General features: G+C 32.7%; 1 protein-coding gene and 1 long non-coding RNA gene across 2 annotated transcripts; both read right to left on the bottom strand.

Annotated features, from left to right (window-relative positions):
* Positions 1-12,071: 12,071 nt before the first annotated feature.
* On the bottom strand, positions 12,072-13,955 carry LOC136066948 (uncharacterized). The gene is made up of 3 exons (XR_010628467.1): positions 13,565-13,955; positions 12,937-13,060; positions 12,072-12,408 (listed from the first exon to the last, which is right to left on the bottom strand). It is a non-coding gene; the product is annotated as an uncharacterized LOC136066948 (long non-coding RNA).
* A 2,440-nt stretch (positions 13,956-16,395) lies between these two features.
* LOC111998136 (2-hydroxyisoflavanone dehydratase) lies at positions 16,396-17,555 on the bottom strand. Its single transcript, XM_024030239.2, has one exon. It carries the CDS (start codon positions 17,447-17,449, stop codon positions 16,529-16,531), a length of 921 nt encoding a protein of 306 aa, XP_023886007.1. The 5' UTR covers positions 17,450-17,555; the 3' UTR covers positions 16,396-16,528.
* Between the last annotated feature and the right edge of the window lie 2,313 nt (positions 17,556-19,868).

The following is a 19,868-nucleotide window of genomic DNA, read 5'->3' as shown; positions in this document are numbered from 1 at the left end:
ATAGATCTTCTTTTCGATAGATGCTTGTTGAGTTAGAAGATTACAAAATCTCACAAATCTCACAAGAGTAACTCACAAGTCTTCTTAGGGCTTTTGAAACATAATTTAAGGTTTTCCTTTTATACCTAGTAGTGTTGGACACATATCCTAAACGTTTTGCGGGCTTTTGGGCCTGATTTTAATTCTGCAGAAATTGATGTTCGATCGGTTGAGCTTGTCTCTCGATCGATCAAGCCTTGTAGTTTCTGAATTCTTCTTTTTGCATATTGACTGTTTTTGAATCTTGACTTGAGCCATCTTGAGCATTAGTACTTGGTTTGCCAACATACATAAATTAGATCCTAAACATTTATTCCTAAATATTTAGAACCTAACATGTTACAATCTAAGTTATATATAAATATATAATTTAATGTTATTTTTCATTCTCATTTATTAATTAAACTAGTAAGGGGCCCGCACAATGCGTGGATAATGCTGCAAGCTCGTATGTGAGAAAATTATATAGAATATTCAAAATATTTTAAAGTAATAACATTAAGTAATATTGCGATAACATAGAGAGGTTTTTATTAAATTAATGATGTAATACAAAGTTAAGGGGATGAAGAATTTAGACTATAGAGTAAATTAGAAATTAGTTATTATGTGGTGTAATAATTTGGTTGTTTATTTAATCATAATTTTTGTTACTTTAATACATTGGAGTTAGTATATGCAGGTCACACAGTGCAAGATATTTACAACACCAGGCTTTGGTGCAATTCTATAAAATAACTTTCTTTCTTTCTATATATATATATATATAATATAAACCGGACATCAAATATTATCTTTGCCAAACTCAATTACTATGTTGGGAACAAAGAAAAAGTCATAATGCTATGAAATTAATGCCCCGCAGATAATATTGCTGAACATTATTACAATATCTTTTTGAAAATTTCTGAATATATATTACAAAAAATTGCTAGCTGTTTTGACCACTTTCCATTAAACCAAATAGTAAATACTTGTGTATGTATGGTAACTTATTATAACATAAAATAATTCAGCAATAACTGTACACTTAAGTGTTGAAAAATCTTACTACCGCACACCCTTGGTGCATTGGTCACTTTACAAGTATAAGTGTTTGTAGAGTGTAGGGTGTAGGGTGTAAGGGCTTATACAAGTGTTGAAAAATCTTACCACCGCACACCCTTGATGCGTTGGTAACTTCACAAGTATAAGTGCTTGTGGGGTGTAAGGGGCAAGGGCCGGGGTTCAAGTTTCCAGAAAGGAACTTCACACACATATACGCTTAGATTAGGCTAGAGTAGAATTTCTATCTTGTAAAAAATAAAAAATAAAAAGTGCTGAAAAATCTTCCATATATAACGTTACTATGTCATATTCAAATAAGAACGTTTGAATTCAAAATTTAGAATGGAAAGTATATATTTGTTATAAAAAAAAAGAAAAAAAAGAAGCAAATATGTTGACAATGATAGTATTAATATCATGTTAATGTTCAGATATTTCCTAATTAAAAACTATTAACAATAGCTATTCAAATTTTGAATTATATTTGAATTTCAAAATTTAGCAATCAACGTATCTATCATTAAGGGATAATTATTTCCTCAATTCACATAAATGAGTATTAAAATAAATATGATATTTTTACAAAAATATCCAACAATCTACCACTTATTTTTATAAAAAATATTATATATATGTGTGTGTGTGTGTATAAAAGAAAATTTTTCTGGGTTAAGTAGAACATTATGCATAATGAGAGTGCCAATGGCTACATGATATTTTGTTTTTCAAACCTTTATTTAGAGTTACATTTTGATACACCAATGACCTCTTTTATCTAAACGGGATCTCCTAAAAAATGAGTGGAGAGTCATGAAGATTTAATATTAAAAGAGTCTTAATGGATAAAAAGAATAAAGACAATTGTTAGAAAAAAATTATTAGTTCAAGCAAATAGTTGCATGGTCATATTGAGATTTGAATTCCTTTTCATGATGTAGATTTAATATTAATTGCTATAATAGCAATCTTGTGAAGGAATTTCTTGTTGATATTTATAACATGCTATGTTAAAAAAAAAAATTAATTTCATGAATAATTTTTAAATGTGTTGTGGGTGATAATTATAGGTATGGATATTGATATTTGTAAAAACCAAAATAAAAATTAATTACAGTGAAATTTAAAATAATAAAAAAAGTTACATGCTCATAATGTTAGAAAATTTCTTTTGCACACATATAATATCATTAACAACAAAAATAAAAATGAGAAATAGTAACATAAAAATTTTACTTCTCAAGAAAATTAATTGAATTTAATAACACACATATAAACATAACACAAATGCAAATGGAACTCTTATTGTAGGAGAGAATACAAAATTTGATAATTCTTAAATAATATTTATGGAGGTTTATATGATAGATTTCATGGATTTAAAATTGCATTTATGACTCATAAGCAAAACCTTAAAAAAAAAAAAATGAAGAAGAGAAATACATACTTGTAATAGTTTGAATGGTAGGTTTGATAAAGACTTTTACTATGGATTTCACAACAAAGGAGAGTTAGTGTAAGAGACCGCAACCGCGGCCCTTTTTTTTGGATGTTGGGCCAAACTCATGTGAATGGGTGGAGTCGTGTTATTGCCTCTCAAAATGGAAGTTCGATTGATTGTATTTTCCCATTTAAATTAAGAGTTTTACAATAGAGTTATCACTTATTTAATTATTGGAATAAATAAGAAAACTAAAATTGAAAAATACATCATTTTATTAATTTGAAATTGAATTTACATTGATCATAGGAAATTACATGGCTTTGATCCTAGATACAATCTAAGATAAAGTACATGACTTTGTTTCCTAGTTACAATCTAGAAATTGAAAATTACAAGGATAAGCATTGATCCCTTGATCTAAGCTTAGAGGCTATGTTATAGGGTAGGAAGGTGTTAGGTACCCACCTTACTGGTGAAACCGGTCTTCTAGACAATGGTGGCCAACATGCATATCATATCATTCAATATGTCAATCAATTTGCATGTTGAATTTAATATGTGTGCATATGATAAAGCTTAATTGAATTTATTAAGCATTGCATTTAGATTGAAAAATAAATTCTAGTAAATGTGTGGGGACTAGATTCAAGGATTTAAAAGAATTATGAAACAAATATCTTTTTCATTTTTTTGATGTGGGTTTAAGATAAAAGCTAGTGTTATGCATGAACATGTGATGAACAACCAAGAACATGTGAAGAACACGTAAGATCATTTAAGAACATTCAAACATATTCAAGGAATTTAGATAAACACTAGCATGCTCTAATCTTAAATTAACATTATAGCAACATGAAAAATGAGTTAAGGATAGAGATTATACTTGCATGCAAGATCCACACGATGAAGGAGAAGGCTCTTGGTGGAAGTCCTAAGGGAGGAGTAGAAAAGAATAACTAAGAGAGAGAGAGTAAGTCTTACTCAATACCTTGAGTTTCAGGAAAATCAAGATATAATAAGACTACTTAACTTTACTAGAACTCAAGAGAGAAGAAGAGGAGAAAGTATATGATGTTTCAGGAACTTCACCTCAGCATCTAGTTGGTGTTTCTAAACCCAATAAGAAATTGACATTTGTTTAAAAAGAGACATATCAGTATACTGAATCATTTAAATTAAAAAGACAAAAATGACCCTGAAAAATTCAAAGACCCACCCTCTCTTGTTTTTCCCCTTTTTGCAAAATCAAAATGTTCATCTCTCTCTCTCTGTCTCTCTCTTTCTCTCTCTGCACCACCACAGCACACTGGCGCCTCCATGACTTCATCTTCTCTCTCAACCAAACCTTGACAGCCGCTGCCTAAAATCTCCACCGAAGATAGAGATACACTGCCAATTTTCAACAATTCCAACGAGGTCAGCCTTTTTCTCATAAGAAAACGCCCAAAACCGTCTCTCTCTCGTTGTTTCCAACCACCGGCGTACAAAGTTCTCCCCACTTCCAACACCTAACGTTGCAAGAAGGTTTTATTCTCTTGTTTTGAATTTATTTTCTGAATTTTTCTATTTACATATGTGTTTTATTTTGTTTTGTTTTGATTTTATAAATTGACATATACATTCATATGTAGAAAGGAAATTCGTATTGTTTGATAAAATGCTTTAGTGAGGATGGATGCACTAATAATAAAGTAAAATAGGTTTTTTTTTTCAAAAAAAAAAAATGTTATTTTGGATTAGATTAAAAGTGTTTAGTCTGATGTAGTTTTATAAATAGAGAAATAAAGCCCTTTCTTTGTTTATTAGTTGATTTAATGTATTTGGTGGTTGTGCTTGATTTTCAGGTATTATTTATTAGTTAGATTTTTTTTAGGTATCACATTAGGTCAGCCAAAATAATTTCAAAGTTCACTTTTTTTAATGTACAAAACAATCCCCTTTTTTAAATAAACTGAAAAATATTATGCTATTTAAATTCCAATTTTCACATTTATTTTCTTTCTACAAATTCTCAACAATCAATAGGATAAAAATTTACTTGCTATTTTTCCTTGACATAGTTATAAGTGGTGTATATTGATAAACATGACAGATTTTGTTTGTTGTTTGGGAACTTAAATCAATTCTTTGTTATCTTTTTCTTATGGATTAAATCAAAGTACTGTGTATGTAACTTAAAAGTACTGTGATATATTCTAATTGCAATCTTCAGCATGAAATTTTGCGGTCACTGATATATTGGACACTTAGGATAGCTACAATTTGATCAGTTGTGTTGCTATCGCGACAAATCTGTTAACAATTACTACAACATAGATTTTGAGAAATTGGTGTTTGGTGATGTTAAGACCTTATCAGTTAGACATGTAAAGGGAATAAAAGGGAACAATGGTGGTGACAGTGTGAAGAGTAATATTGGTAGTATGAAAATGTTTATTTGTTGAATTTGCTTTATTGAAATTGGGAGCGATAGAAGTTTGGAAGAGAGAGAACAAAATGAATAATGCTTTGCTTGAATATTATTAAGAACTGATTAGTTTATCTACATTGAGTCATTAACCCATTAACAAACTTAACAAACTAATAACTAACTCACATGATCAACGCGTGATGAATTAAACAGCAAAAAACAGTAAACATAAAACTGCATGTAGCACAGCAGTAACAACTAAAACACCTAAACGACTTGTAGCTTGACTGAACAGCTTGACTTATATTTCAACACTCCCCTTCAAGATGGAGCATATATGTTGCTCATGCCCATCTTGCAGAGTAAGTTGCTAAACTGTTGATGTCCCAGAGGCTTTGTAAGTAAATCAGCCAATTGGTGCTTAGTTGAAACATGAAAGGTCTTGACTAAACCATCTTGTATCTTCTCCCTCACAAAATGGCAGTCAAGCTCTAGGTGCTTAGTTCTCTCATGATAGACCGGGTTAGCTGCTATGTGGATTGCAGCTTTACTATCACAGTATAGAAGAGCAGGATGATCATGACTGATTGACAGGTCATTAAGCAAGCCTTTTAACCCTACAAACTCACTGACAACAGCAACCATAGACCTGTACTCTGATTCTGCAGAAGACCTAGACACAGTGTGCTGTTTCTTGGACTTCTAGGCAATTAAGGACTCACCCAAAAATACACAAAATCTAATGATAGACCTCCTTGTATCAAGATAGCTAGCCCAATCATCATCACAGTAACCTTTCAAGTGTAAATATGAATTTGTCAAGAAAAAGAGACCTTGTCCAGGTGTCCCTTTTAGATACTTAAGAATTCTGTTGGCTACTTGGAGATGTCGCTGTCTAGGCTGTGCAAGAAATTGACTCAGTTGATGCACACTATATGCAATATCTGGTCTAGTTAGTGTTAGATACAACAGTTTCCCAACAAGTCTCCTATATTGAGAAGGATCTGTTAACAAGTCTCCATGATAGTTTGACAGCTTGGTGTGTTGCTCCATAGGTGATTTAATAGGCTTGGCTACTAGCTGTCCAGTTTTTGCTAGAAGCTCTAAAACATATTTTCTTTGGCAAACACTTATGCATATGGAGGATCGAGCCACCTCTAATCCCAAAAAATATTTCAGTGGACCAAGATCCTTTAGCTTAAACTGATCATGAAGAAATTGTTTGAACTCTGAAACAGCTTCATGGTTGTTGCTAGCTACCAAAATATCATCAACATATACTAAGATAACAATGATAACATCAATATGAACTCTTGTAAACATAGAGTAATCAGATTTGGATTGAGTGAATCCATGGTTGATGATTGTGGTTGAGAGCTTTGAAAACCATTGTCTGTTGGCCTGCTTCAGTCCATACAAGGACTTGGTGAGTTTGCAAACTAAATCAGGCTCCCCCTTACTACCAAAACTAGGTGGAGGTAGCATGTATACTTCCTCATCAAGGTCTTCATGCAAAAAAGCATTATTAACATCCAACTGGACCAAATGCCAATCAAGAGCAGCTGCAACAGCCTGTATAGTCCTAACAGTGACAAACTTCACAATTGGACTAAAGGTTTCATAGTAATCCAAACCCTCCTACTGAATGTACCCTTTTGGTACCAGCCTAGCCTTGAACCTTTCAATACTTCCATAAGCTCTATGTTTGACTTTATAGACCCATTTGCAACCTATAGGAACCTTACTAGCTGGAAAAGGTGTAAGTTGCCAAGTATTGTTTATTTCAAGTGCCTGTATCTCATCAAACAAGGCTGCCTGCCACCTAGGATCTCTTGTAGCCTAAGCATAGGACTTGGGCTTAGCACAAATAAAGAGAGCAATAGTGAAAGCTCTATGAGGGGTAGATAGCCTATCATAGGAAAGGACGGCTTCAATAGGAAAAGGGGTAGTAGGTAAGGGTAGGGGTTTGGTTGAGGCAAGTTGACAGTGGAAATCCTGAACATAAGCAGGTGCTTTATGAGGTCTGGAGGATTTTCTGGGTGTTGGTTAGGCAAGTTGGACTGACTGGACAGATTGGATAGGTTGTACAGGCTGGTCAGGTGGAGAAAGTGTGACTAGACTAGGGTCAAGATTGATAGGATGGTCTGGTATAACATGTGGAGAAGAGATAGGTAAATCAAATATGTGAGGTGTATTGGTGTCAATCATTGTGTCAGAAACTTCCATTGGTGAATCATCAAATATGAAAATGGGAGGTGGAAATAAAGAACCACCAGAAAGTTGTTGAGAGTTAGAAGCATTGTTAAGATGAAAATCCATGGAATGAGAAGGAAAAATGTGTTCATGGAAGACATCTCTGGACAAGAAAATGGACTTGGTTTCAAGATTGAACAATTTATATCCCTTGACACCATAGGGATAACCAAGAAAGACACAGGAAGAGGCTCTAGGATCAAATTTAGATCTATTCCTAGAGAGAGTAGATGCAAAGCACAAACAACCTAGGACTTTGAGATGAGAGTAAGAAGGAACAATACCTAAAAGGATTTCATAGGGAGTTTTATTATTCAACAAAGGACTAGGTAACCTATGAATAAGATAGACTGCTGTAAGGATGTAATCTCCCCAGAACTTCAAAGGCAGATTAGCTTGGAACCTAAGGGCTCTAGCAACACTCAGAATATGTTGGTGTTTCCTTTCAACAACTAAGTTCTATTGAGGTGTATCTACACAACTCAGTTGATGTAAGGTACCCTTGGAAGAGAAAAATTGAGGCATATGAAATTCAGGACCATTATCTGATCTCAAGGTTTTAATTTGGAGGTGAAATTGAGTTTCAACAAAAGAAAAGAAGGATTGAATAACAGATCTAGCATCAGATTTGAATTTCAGCAAATATACCCAAGTACATCTACTACAATCATCAACAATGGTCAAAAAGTATCTAAAACCATTAATAGAAGGAATAGAAAATGGTCCCTATATATCACAATGAACAAGATCAAAAATGGAAGAACAAATGTTATTCTCATTAGGAAAAGGAAGCCTTTTTTATTTGGCTAAAGGACAAATAGTGCAAACAGGAAGCTCTTTATCACAAAAAGTTACATCAGGGATTATTGAGCTAATCAAGTGCAACCTAGATGAAGAAGGATGACCCATTCTATTATGCCACAGAACAGAATTTGAAATATTAGTGCTATTACATAAGACAAGACTACAATCAGCAACAACAGAGGAAGGAGAGTAAACACCAAGATGTGAGAGAACAGTGGGCATGAAATTGGAAACTTGAATTGGGAGAAAAAGCTTGGCAGAGTTGGTTTGCTGTAGAATGTACAAGCCACCATGCTTTCTACCCAAACCAATCGTCTTCCATTGGAGTAAGTATTGTATAAAGCATAATTGAGAGAGAAAAATGCAGCAACACCTTAAATAATGTGTTTATTTCCCAATGGAAATAAGATTGAATGAAAAGGAAGGAACACACAACACATTGTCAAGGACCAAATCACATGATAACTACACTTAACCAACATGAGTGACTAAGACAGACTCACCATTAGGAAGTTTGACAGAGATATGAGCTACAAAAGTAATTTTGGTAAGATATGAAATGGAATGAATCATGTGGTCAGTAGCACCACTATCAATAATCCATTCATTAGGTAACAAGGCAGGTGGAATGACAAGATTGGAAGAGAAACTGAGTGGTCTAAGTTGGTGGATGAATGCAAACAAAGAGGCATGGAATTCATAGGGTCTAAGCATTCAGGTTTATCTAAAATGTCACTATTAGGTGTAGGTAAAATACCTGCAGTGTGAAAAGTACCAGGTGGCAAGGACTTGGTGACAGGAGCAGTATGACTGATGAGTGTGGCAGTTTAATGAGTTCCAAGAGAAGAATCTTGATTTCCTTGTGATCCTAAAGTATGGGCATGCAACATGGACATGAGCTGGTCACATTGAGAAGAAGTGAGAGCCACTGTAGTCAACTCCTTCATAGTATCTGTGTGATCCAGATTGGAACCCATTGAAACCTGATTGGCTGAGTGCCCCTTGCCTTTGTTCTTATACCCAGGAGGGTAACCTTGAATCTTGTAGCATTTGTCCCACCACATGACCAAGAATCCCACAGTGTGAACAAATTGGCCTTTCCATTTTTCCATTAGGCTTGTTGGTATACTTGCCCTTGTTAGATGAATTATTAGGACCTCTAGAGAAGAGTGCAGTAGATTCAACTACAATGGCATTGGAACCAACTCTTCTTTGCCTTTCTTCTTGAGTGATGAGAGAGAAGACTTGATTCAGTGAAGGCAAAGGCTTCATCAGTAGGATCTGTCCCCTAACAGTTGCAAAGGATTCATTAAGCCCCATCAGGAAGTTCATAGTACACTCTTCTTCTTGATACTCAACCCGAGCAACCATTGAACCACAAGTGCAAATACCACAACAACATGAGGGAATTGGTTTATAATTGACCAATTCATCCCAAATTACCATGAATTTTGTGTAATAACTACTTACAGAGAGATTATCATGAGAGAGAGTACTCACCATTCTTCGCAGTTCAAAAGCCCTAGGGCCATTACTCTGAGAGAATCGGTTCTTGAGATCAATCCAAACTTATTGTGCAGTATTCAAGTAAATCACACTTGAAATCAAATCCTTGGACATTGAATTGATCAACCAAGAGAGAACCATTCTGTTGCATTTCTTCCAAGCAGGGAAAATTGGATTGGAGGAACTTGTTGGGGCTTTGATGGTGCCATCAACAAAATCGGTTTTGTTCTTGGAATCAAGAGCATAAATGATAGCTCGACTCCAAGTAGCATTGTTCTCTTCAGTAAGAGGCTAATTAACCATAATCAAGCCAGGATTCTCACCACTATGCAAAAAATAAGGACTGGACGGTTTTTCCCAAGTAGGCACAGAGGTTGGAGAAGTAGATGATACGGAATCTGTATTGGTAGATGCGGAAGCCATTGAAGAAGCTTGAACTAGGTTTTACAGAGAACTTAGTTTCATGAATCAGAGAAAGCAAAGAATTAAAGAAACTTTGCAAGAGAGATCAATGAAAAGAAGAAGGAAATATAGAGTGAAGAAAGCTTCAAGAAAAGCCCAACAATGGAGGATGAGTTAGGAATCGATGGAATACACTGAGCCAACTCGCTTTGATACCATATTGAAATTGGGAGAGAGAGAAGTTTGGAAGAGAGAGAACAAAATGAATAATGCTCTGTTTGAATATTATTAAGAACTGATTAGTTTATATACATTGAGTCATTAACTCATTAACAAACTTAACAAACTAATAACTAACTCACATGATCAACATGTGATGAATTAAACAGCAAAAAATAGTAAACATAAAATTGCATGTAGCATAGCAGTGACAACTAAAACACCTAAACGACTTGTAGCTTGACTGAACGACTTGACTGATATTTCAACATGCTTAATGATACCTTTCAAACGAAATTTGAACTTGGCATTTGGATGCATAAAATTACAAGTTCAAAGTTTCTCACAAATTTTGAAATGTAGTGTTTACCCAAAAAAGGGATATTGGTAGGTTAAAATTATAACTATCAACTCCAAAGTAAAATCTCACTTCAAAATATGGAATTAAAAGTTTTAGATGCAGACCAATTATTCTAAGTCTTGTTGACAAACCGAGGAGGTTACATAAACTATAGTAAATCATGAGTTCAACATGAAATTCAAGTTGAAGCTAGCTAAATCAAATATGTTTATGGTGAAGCACTTAATGGCTATGGCTAAGTAACATTTCATGGAAACAAACTTCTAATCTGCATATATAATCTCCTATCAGGCTGTCCTGCATATGCATGATAGCCTTTGCAAGAGAAATATGGCTATGTTAGTTGATTTTTGTGGTATGTTTTTTAAAATACTAAAAGCATATATACTTATTTTGGTTTGTATTTGAGAAGTACACTCAAAATTGGATGTGGCCTTGTTGACAACCATTATCATATTCTTTAGTTCTTTTATGTTTCTAGTACTCCCCCCCCCCTCCTCTAATTATCTCAAAATTGATTTCAAATATAGAGCATTTTCTAATTACCTATCTCCCATAGTGCCTTTTCTATGCAATGCTTTTGAGTGCAAAAGCATTGGATAGAGCCCGAGATGATCTCATTTATTCAAAGACAAAGGCATTGGCACAACCTTGCGTCATAACTGTCTATTGTTCACCATCTTTCATTTCAACAGAAAACTTCATCATCATACAATGCTGTTATTACTCTAATATGTGCTTTTGCTTATTGTTTTTTTATCCTAATATTGTTCTCTCTTTTTTTCTAGGGCTCTGCTAAAAACTTCTAAAGTATGATGAAAAGCTCTTTTGGATAGTATTTTGGATAATATACTGCACAACTAATGGACAACATTTTTGGATAGTTTTTTGGAAAGTATTTTGACATTATTGCACAATGGAGGAACATCTTAGATAGTATTTTTGACTTGATAATTTTTTAGATAGTATAATTGAAAATTTGGACAAGTGATTGCATACCCAACACTAATTATAGCTATAATTTTGGAAAATTTTTGTAACTAATGAAGTTACTCAAACATGATAGATTTCGTGTATGTTTGAGTAGCTTCTAGTTAAAGACTAATTATATGCAAATTATGAAAGTTTTTAATGTAATAGTAAATTTTATTCTTATAGATTAATTTCTATATGTGCATGGTGGGGGAATTGCAATGCTAGATTATTGCTGGTGCTATATTGTTGTGGTGCTATATAGGGATGAATGATAGCACTCATGAAAAGTTCCAATTAAGGGGATGTTATAGTGAATGGCAATTTTTTGGTGCTAGACTATTACTTTTTTGTTATTTTGATGATATAGTGAATGCTACAAGTTGCTCCCTTTTTACTCAAATCTTACAACAGTTTTAAGTTCACAGGTTCACAAGGGAGAATGATTGTCCCTGTATTGCCAAGCCAAGAAATGAATTACAACTATTCATTTCTATTTTTTTTTTTTTTAATCTTATCAATGTTTGTGTGTTCTCTTTTTTCTTTCTAAAAGTTGCTTAAAGATATCTTGGACATGTGACCAAATCACCCATTATATATATATATATATATTTTTTTTTTAACAATAAACCAAGCTTTATTAAAAAGAACTAAATTCAAATTGTACAATTCAAAGCATCCTTCATGATCACATATATCAGATGATCCGGCCAGTAAGGCCACAATTTACAAAACCATTCCAATTGTTAACAAAGTCCCACTTAGCAAGCTCATAAGCTGCTTGATTTACATCTCTCACATCCCAAATGAAACTTGGTCAATCTCATTTGTTAAGTTCAGCACATCTTCAAGTATACTCCTCAAGCTATTGCTTATGTGTGGCTGCTTCAATATTGCTATTGCTATTGAAATTTATTTTCTGACAGCCATTATAAATAAGCAATTTTAGACCATCTGCAAAACCAATTCAAGGTTGGTTAGTTGGTCACTTTACTCCAATACTAAAGCAAATTAAATTAAAATTTAACGGAAAACACACACTAACAATAGACAATATTGAATCTGGATACTAGTTGACAGATTTTTGCTTTGAAAATTTAGATTTTTACTTTCAAATAAAGTAACCAAATTAAAGTTCAAGACTTCATATAAAGAGTGAAAAATAAAAGTTTAAGAAAAGCCACAAACGAAGCGACAATAAAAAATTTGGGACTACTATAAATCTATCCTTCAAATTCACTCAATATAATATACCATTACCATCAAAACTAAGTTGGGAGATGCTTATTAAAAGAAAAATTGAATGCCAAAGGCAAATGGTCATGGTAGCAAATAGACAAATTTCAAACCTTTTTCTTGTCCCTTTTTGTTTTTCATTAAATAACTTTCAATCCAATACTTATCACTTGATCACGCCTATGACATGAGAACAACATAAACAATTATATTTGTAAAAATGTAAACTAAAGAAGAGCAGCAGACCTGATAAAAACTCGGCCACAAGACCTTTTTTTTGTAGTGCAAATCCAACATCATAAAAACTCAACTCAGCATTTGGTTGGTGTATGCCAAATTTTCTTTACTTATTAATATGAGCCCAAATACACTGCAGTGTGTATGTTATCATCAGTAAACTCAACAGTGGAAAAAACAAAGTTTAGAATTGGGGGAACCAAATATACTACAGTCAACAACCTTCACACACAAAAATGAAGTTGTTCAAGACCAAGATTTCAATAAACGTATCAGCAAAATAAAGGCAGCAAGCTATTTGTCAAACAAAGAAAGAAGCTTTATGTTTCTACATAAGAAACTATAACAAAAAAGGGGGAAAATAGAAAAAACAACTTTAATCTGATCCAAAAGAACATTAAAAAAAAAAAAAAAGATTAACCATTAACTATATATTGTATATTTTGTTGATTGATAATAGTTTAAGAACGAAGGAGTGCATCCATCTTCATTGAGACATTTTATCAAATAGGTACAAATTTCCTTTCTACACAAAAATTCATTTTGGATTTTCTTTTGTTTCTTTTAAACATCTGTAATTTTGGGAAGAAAAAAGCATACAAAAAAATGTGAAAAATGCAAAAAAAAAAAAAAAAACCTTCTTGTGAATGTTGGGTGTTGGAAGTAGCGTGAAGTTTCTGGTGTAGGGTGGTTCTACTAGAAAGAGAAGATTTTGGGGATTTTCTGACGAGAGAAAGCTGATTTCTTTAGAACTTGTGATGTTAGTGGTGTTGTGTTGGCAGAGACGCTATCGCTGGGCATTGGCTATTGGGATTTGGGGTTGAGAGAGAATAAGGGCTATGTTGGCGTATGGACCGGGGAGAGAGAAATTGAGATTTGATTTTGAAAAGAGGAAAAGTAAAGTGGTTTTTGGTTTGGAGTTGAGAGAGAAAAGATGGAATCATGGAGGTGATGGTGTGCTGTGGTGGTGGATAGAGAGAGAGAGATGAACATTTTGATTTTGCAAAAAGTGGAAAAACAAGAGAGGGCGGGTCTCTGAAAATTTTTAGGGTCAATTTTGTCTTTTTTATTTAAATGGTTCAGTATGTTGATGTTTCTTTTCTTAGGATAGATGTCGATTTCTTATTGGTTTTAGAAACACCAACTAGATGTTGAGGTGGAGTTCCTAAAACATCATATACTTTCTCGGAGAAGAGAGAGTGTTTTTGTCTATTTAGGAATAGAGGAGAAGAGGGGTTTATATAGTAGTGATGGAGAAAATATGAATAGAATGTTATTTAATGAGGGCTGACGAAGTATTGAAAAGAATCATGAACTTAAACCTGATTTTAGACTTTGGAGAAATCTGGTGCATTAAATGTAAAGATTGGTAGGAGTGAGGAGCAAGCAAAATTCGGTTTTTCCATAACTATTGTAACAGCTAGTAGAGCCAAATTTGAAAAATAATATCTTACTTCATTCTGATCGGAATTGTCTCGTTCTTGTGCTCAAATTGAAGCCCCAAATGTCTAGTTTATAGAAAAATTAACCTCATTCATAGATTCAAAATATTTTGAGAGATATCAACAAAATGGTGAGAAAAGGTTATTTGTTAGAAAATAATTTCAGCACAATTATTATTAATATGTCTCAAATTAGTTTCCAATTAACATTAATAGGCTCCAATCACTCCCATTTCAGACTTAATTAGTTCCAAATTTACCCTAATTAAAGAAATAATTGCACAAATTACTCATTGAATAATTAAGTTTGACTATCTAATTAATTAAGTATGTGCACCCTTACCATAAAATGTGGTCATAGCCAATCGAATTATGACAATTCATTAATCTCAAATTGATTATAATTATAACTAATTGGAATCAATTGGTCATAATCACATATAGTCGGACTCAATTTGTGATAGCGTATCTCAGCCATTAAAACTTGATTTGATGATAACTTTCAATTTGTTGGTCTGATTAAGGCTTATGACCAGTCATTTTGATCATTACAACATCAAAATATTTTGATGAAATGAAATTAAAGATCTAATGGCCACAATTAAGATACCTATTTCTAATGTGAAATTACTATTTTACTCTACATGTGAGGTTAAATGCAATGCAAAATGGAGTGTCAACAGTTAGATTTCTAAACAACATAGAAATTGTAAGAGAATGAGAATTATTGATAATGGGGGAGAGAGAAAAGAAGAAGAAGAAGAAAAAGAAGAAGAAGAAGTTGTGCATAAGAATATATAAAAATACACTGAAAAACATTATATATATATATATATAGAGAGAAGAGAGAGAGAGAGAGAGAGAGAGAGAGATAGAGAGTATTTTTAATTGTGAGGAACTTAGATTTCTAATCGTTTTAGAAAGTATAAGAGAAGAAGAAGTAACTTAGGATGTATGTTTATCCTAAAAAAAATGTCAAATGGTCATTGAAAATAATGTATTAAAAAAAAAGTAAGTAAACGGAATAACAATAAGGAAACAGGATAGATTTTTTTTTTTTTAACTCAACATAACCTTATCCAAAAAAGTGATAAAGTCATAGAAGAAAATTTTGATAATAACAAAATTATATATATATATATATATATATTTAACTTCAACATAACTTTATTCGAAAAAGTGATAAAGTCATAGAAGAAAAGTTGATAATAACAAAATTATATCTATAAATTTCTGCATGTGTAGTATGTTGCTGTGTTTTTTTAATTAAGATTTTTTAATATATGTGTCATATGTTGCTGATTTTTTTTTTTTTTAATTAATAATTTTAATAAATGATTAGATGAATAATTTGGAATGTAATCCAATTAAGATAGAATTTGGATTGTAATCAAAGTAAGATTTTTATCAATTTAGAAATTATAGGAAAAGAAAAATTATATCTATTTTTCTTAAAATCTAAAAAAAGTTCTGTAATTTTGTGAAACCACTTAGTACAACCACGACGTTTAAGTCTAACTATTATTATATAATATATTATATGATTTATGATGGTTCTTGTACCTTAATTGGTATTTCTTGGTATTTCAATAGAAACATTTGGAATTCAAATCCCCTTTACTCTTATAACTATCAAATTTAAATAATAAAAAAAGTTATGCTAATCCTTGAAAAATTGATTATGATTTTTTTCTTAATTTACTTTATTTTTTTATTTTTTATTATTAACTAAGAGAAATAGTTTATATAAATTTAATAATTACAATAAGAGAGTGATATTTGAATTTAAAATATTTTTATTGAAAATATTAAAAAGTATCAATTGAACTACAAAACTCTTAATGCTTAATTGATTTTTAAATCGTGAATATCTTTATTACGAAACTCTTGGCATTTGACATTTAACTGATTATCTAAACATGTAGTATTAGTAGTGTTTGTGTGTGTGTGTTGGGGTACATATTTTGTGGGAAAATGGTACTAACAATTTCGTGTTAATAACAAAAACCAAATTGTGCACAAAGCATTCATCAATTATATCATTCATTACGTGGTAATCACATCAAAACATGGGTACAACAACCACAGCCGATTTATCATAATTCATAACATAAACACACTTTTCTTTTTGGATTCAAATGATGAATAAACACTCTAGTCTAGTCTCCTATAATAAAATCAACAGACTTTTTCAACAAGACCTTAGAGTTTTCACTATCAGCATTCGCCATATGAAAGGCATGGTCCTCTCCTTTAGTCTCAAAGAATTCTACCCTACCACCCCACCCACTCTTAGCCAGAGTCTCATAGTATGCCACCCCTCTATCTTTCAACCAATCCTTCTCTGCCACGCATACAAGAACCTTAGCACACCCCATCCTAGACAAATCCGGATCCACTGCCGGATTCAATTTCGGGTCATCATTACATCCGGAACTTGTAGGACACATAAACTTGTACATCTCATCACACTCTTTGCCCCCAAAGAAAGGGTGCACTATAAGCACCCCAACAATCTTCAACCCAGCCAATCCCGCGGCGCTAGCTCGGACTGCCACGTAGTGGGATATATTAGCTCCAGCACTCTCACCCACCAAGAAAACCTGCCCGAAATTCGCGTACTCGTTTAGCCACGGTTCGGGTCCTTGGTTATTAGAGTGAGTAGCAATCCACTGCAACGCGGCCAATGAATCATCATATGCAATCGGTAGCGGGTGCTCTGGGGCTAACCTATAATCAACGGCTACAACAATCATATTGGCTTGGGAAATCAATGATGTGATATATTTTTTAGCAACTGCATCGAACGGTGATCCAGCGCAGAAGCCACCACCATGGTAGTAGATGAGTAGTGGTAACTTTTGATCAGGGCCGTTGATTTTGGGGATGAAGATTCTGGCTGATAAACCGGTTTCGGGCGAGATGACCACGTCTTTGGATTGGATCCCAGTATTTGGGTCAAGCCCAGCAGGGACACGGTGATTGGGAATGGGAAAAGGGTACCTCTCTACGTGGCCATCTTTGAATACTTTGAAGAATGGCCGGAAATCATGGGTTAGCTCATTAGTGCTTGAAGCCATTGCAATTAAGATCGAAGAGAGACAATGAAAGAGATGGGCAAATGGGTTCTGAATTTCCTTAAAAGATGATAATGGTCAGGCTCTGAAATAAAGAGGAGTGTCGGTAAGAATCATATATATATATGGAGCATGAAGGCAAATGTAGACCACGCATCATGATGTGTCATGCACTACAGTCTACAAGTGTAGAATACGCTAGACGGTTAGGTACGAACGTTGGACAACATTTCCTTTATATGTAGTAAAACTGTAAAAGAATATAAAAATAATGGGCCTACACCTTTACCCCAGTGGGCAAGTATTAAAAGAATATCCTAATGATAATAAAAAATAAATAAAAATAAATAAATTTCAATAAATTTCGTACAATATAAATAATAGGCCTAGCTAGTTAGTTTTTATGCGTATATTACGCGAAACATTCGCGAGCATACGTGATAAACAAAATGACTTCCGTTTAACGTTCTCATTCCAAAGTTACGGTAAATAACGTGTTTATTGGAATGAGGAGTTTAATTGCCGTGATATACTGCCTACGTAAGAAACGTAGACTGAAACACTAACATAAAAAAGACGGAGTAATTACAAAACTAAAGGATAAAAGCTGTAAAGGTTAGTGATAAAGTGATAATTACTTCCCCGGACTCATGTCAATCCATTAACAGATTGTATAGATTAATATATGAATATATCTGATAAGTGATAACACTGATTGATAACCATAAAGCTGCCAAAACCTAAGGTGTACGTGTAGGTAATTAGGTATAGGCTATAGCCTATTATACTCAATTGTGAAGGTTATACACAAAAAGCTATCCTCCATCCAGCCATCCAGCCATCCAACACCACTGTTACTGTAAGTGCAATCTATATTTTATGCTTAATTATTATTATTTTTAAATCTCTTTCATCCATTATACCATTGTACTTGAATCTTCCTTATTATAATATAGTAATGATTTAATTTTACATTCTATTGAATCAATTATACATATATTTATTTATTTATATATTATACAATATAAATATTTGTAATCTGCTAGCACTTTTTCACCTACACGTATTTTCACAAATATTTTTAAATAACAATTTTCAGTTTTTAAATACATATACCAAATGGACCCTAAGCCTGCTTAGTACTTATAGTAGATTACTTCATAAATTCATATTAAATCCTTTATAATCTTCTATTAAACATAATAGAACAACTATTGTATTTACTATTTATCTATAAAATAAAATACTTGACAAATATTTCCGTATTTTTTGTAACGTTTTTTTAAAATATAAATGTATTATACACGTAATATACACGTACCGTTATTTATCTGTTCTCGTATTTTTCTGCCGAATTTTTGAAACGTATTTTTCTTAAAATGACCAAAGTATACACGTCCGTATATTTTCTGTATCATACACGTATCGTATTTTACTAACTATGCGCCTACAAGTATTAAAAGAGTTTTAAAATAGTGTTTATTTTAATACATGAATTTACTTTTTTTTTTAATACATCCGCTTTTAAAAAAAATACAAATTTCAAATTATTTATGCTGCATGCTATTTTATTTAAATAATTATTAATTATTTTATTTACATAATTAGGGGAGAATTTGATGAGAGCAAAAGGTTAGAGAAAAAATTATAAATAATATAGTAATTTTACAGATTTATATATTTTTAACTTGATTGATGTTGATGATTTTTTTTTTTTTTTTTGAAAGGCCAACCAAACTTCATTCATTTATAAAAGAAGAGTCAAATAACAAGGCTTCACGAGCTGGTGATGGTGATTCTTCCAACCACACAACTTCTTCATCTAGTACATTGGCATAACGTGCTAAGGAATGTGCCACAGAATTGGCACTGCGTCTAATACTGCTGAAAACTACTTGGCTAAGGAATGGGCCTACATGTATTAAAAGAGTTTTAAAATAGTGTCTATTTTAATACATGAATTTACCTTTTTTTTTTTTTTTTAATACATCCACTTTTAAGAAAAAATACAAATTTCAAATTATTTATTCTGCATGCTATTTTATTTAAATAATTATTAATTATTTTATTTACATAATTAGGGGAGAATTTGATGAGAGCAAAAGGTTAGAGAGAAAATTATATATAATATAGTAATTTTACAAATTTATATATTTTTAACCTGATTGGTGTTGATGATTTTTTTTTTTTGAAAGGCCAACCAAACTTCATTCATTTATAAAAGAAGAGTCAAATAACAAGGCTTCACGAGCTGGTGATGGCGATTCTTCCAACCACACAACTTCTTCATCTAGTACATTGGCATAATGTGCTAAGGAATGGGCCATAGAGTTGGCACTGCATCTAATACTGCTGAAAACTACTTGGCGAAGGTCTGCTACAAGACAACGAACATCATCATAAATGACCTCCAGGCGAGACC

Source organism: Quercus suber, unplaced genomic scaffold (assembly GCF_002906115.3).
Source record: "Quercus suber isolate HL8 unplaced genomic scaffold, Cork oak 2.0 scaffold_52, whole genome shotgun sequence".
NCBI classification, from domain to species: Eukaryota; Viridiplantae; Streptophyta; class Magnoliopsida; order Fagales; family Fagaceae; genus Quercus; species Quercus suber.
This window is presented reverse-complemented; position numbering and strand designations above follow the sequence as displayed.

Coding starts and splice junctions, on each gene's coding strand:
- LOC111998136 (XM_024030239.2), bottom strand. CDS start 17,449: ATGGCTTCAAGCACTAATGAGCTAACCCATGATTTCCGGCCATTCTTC.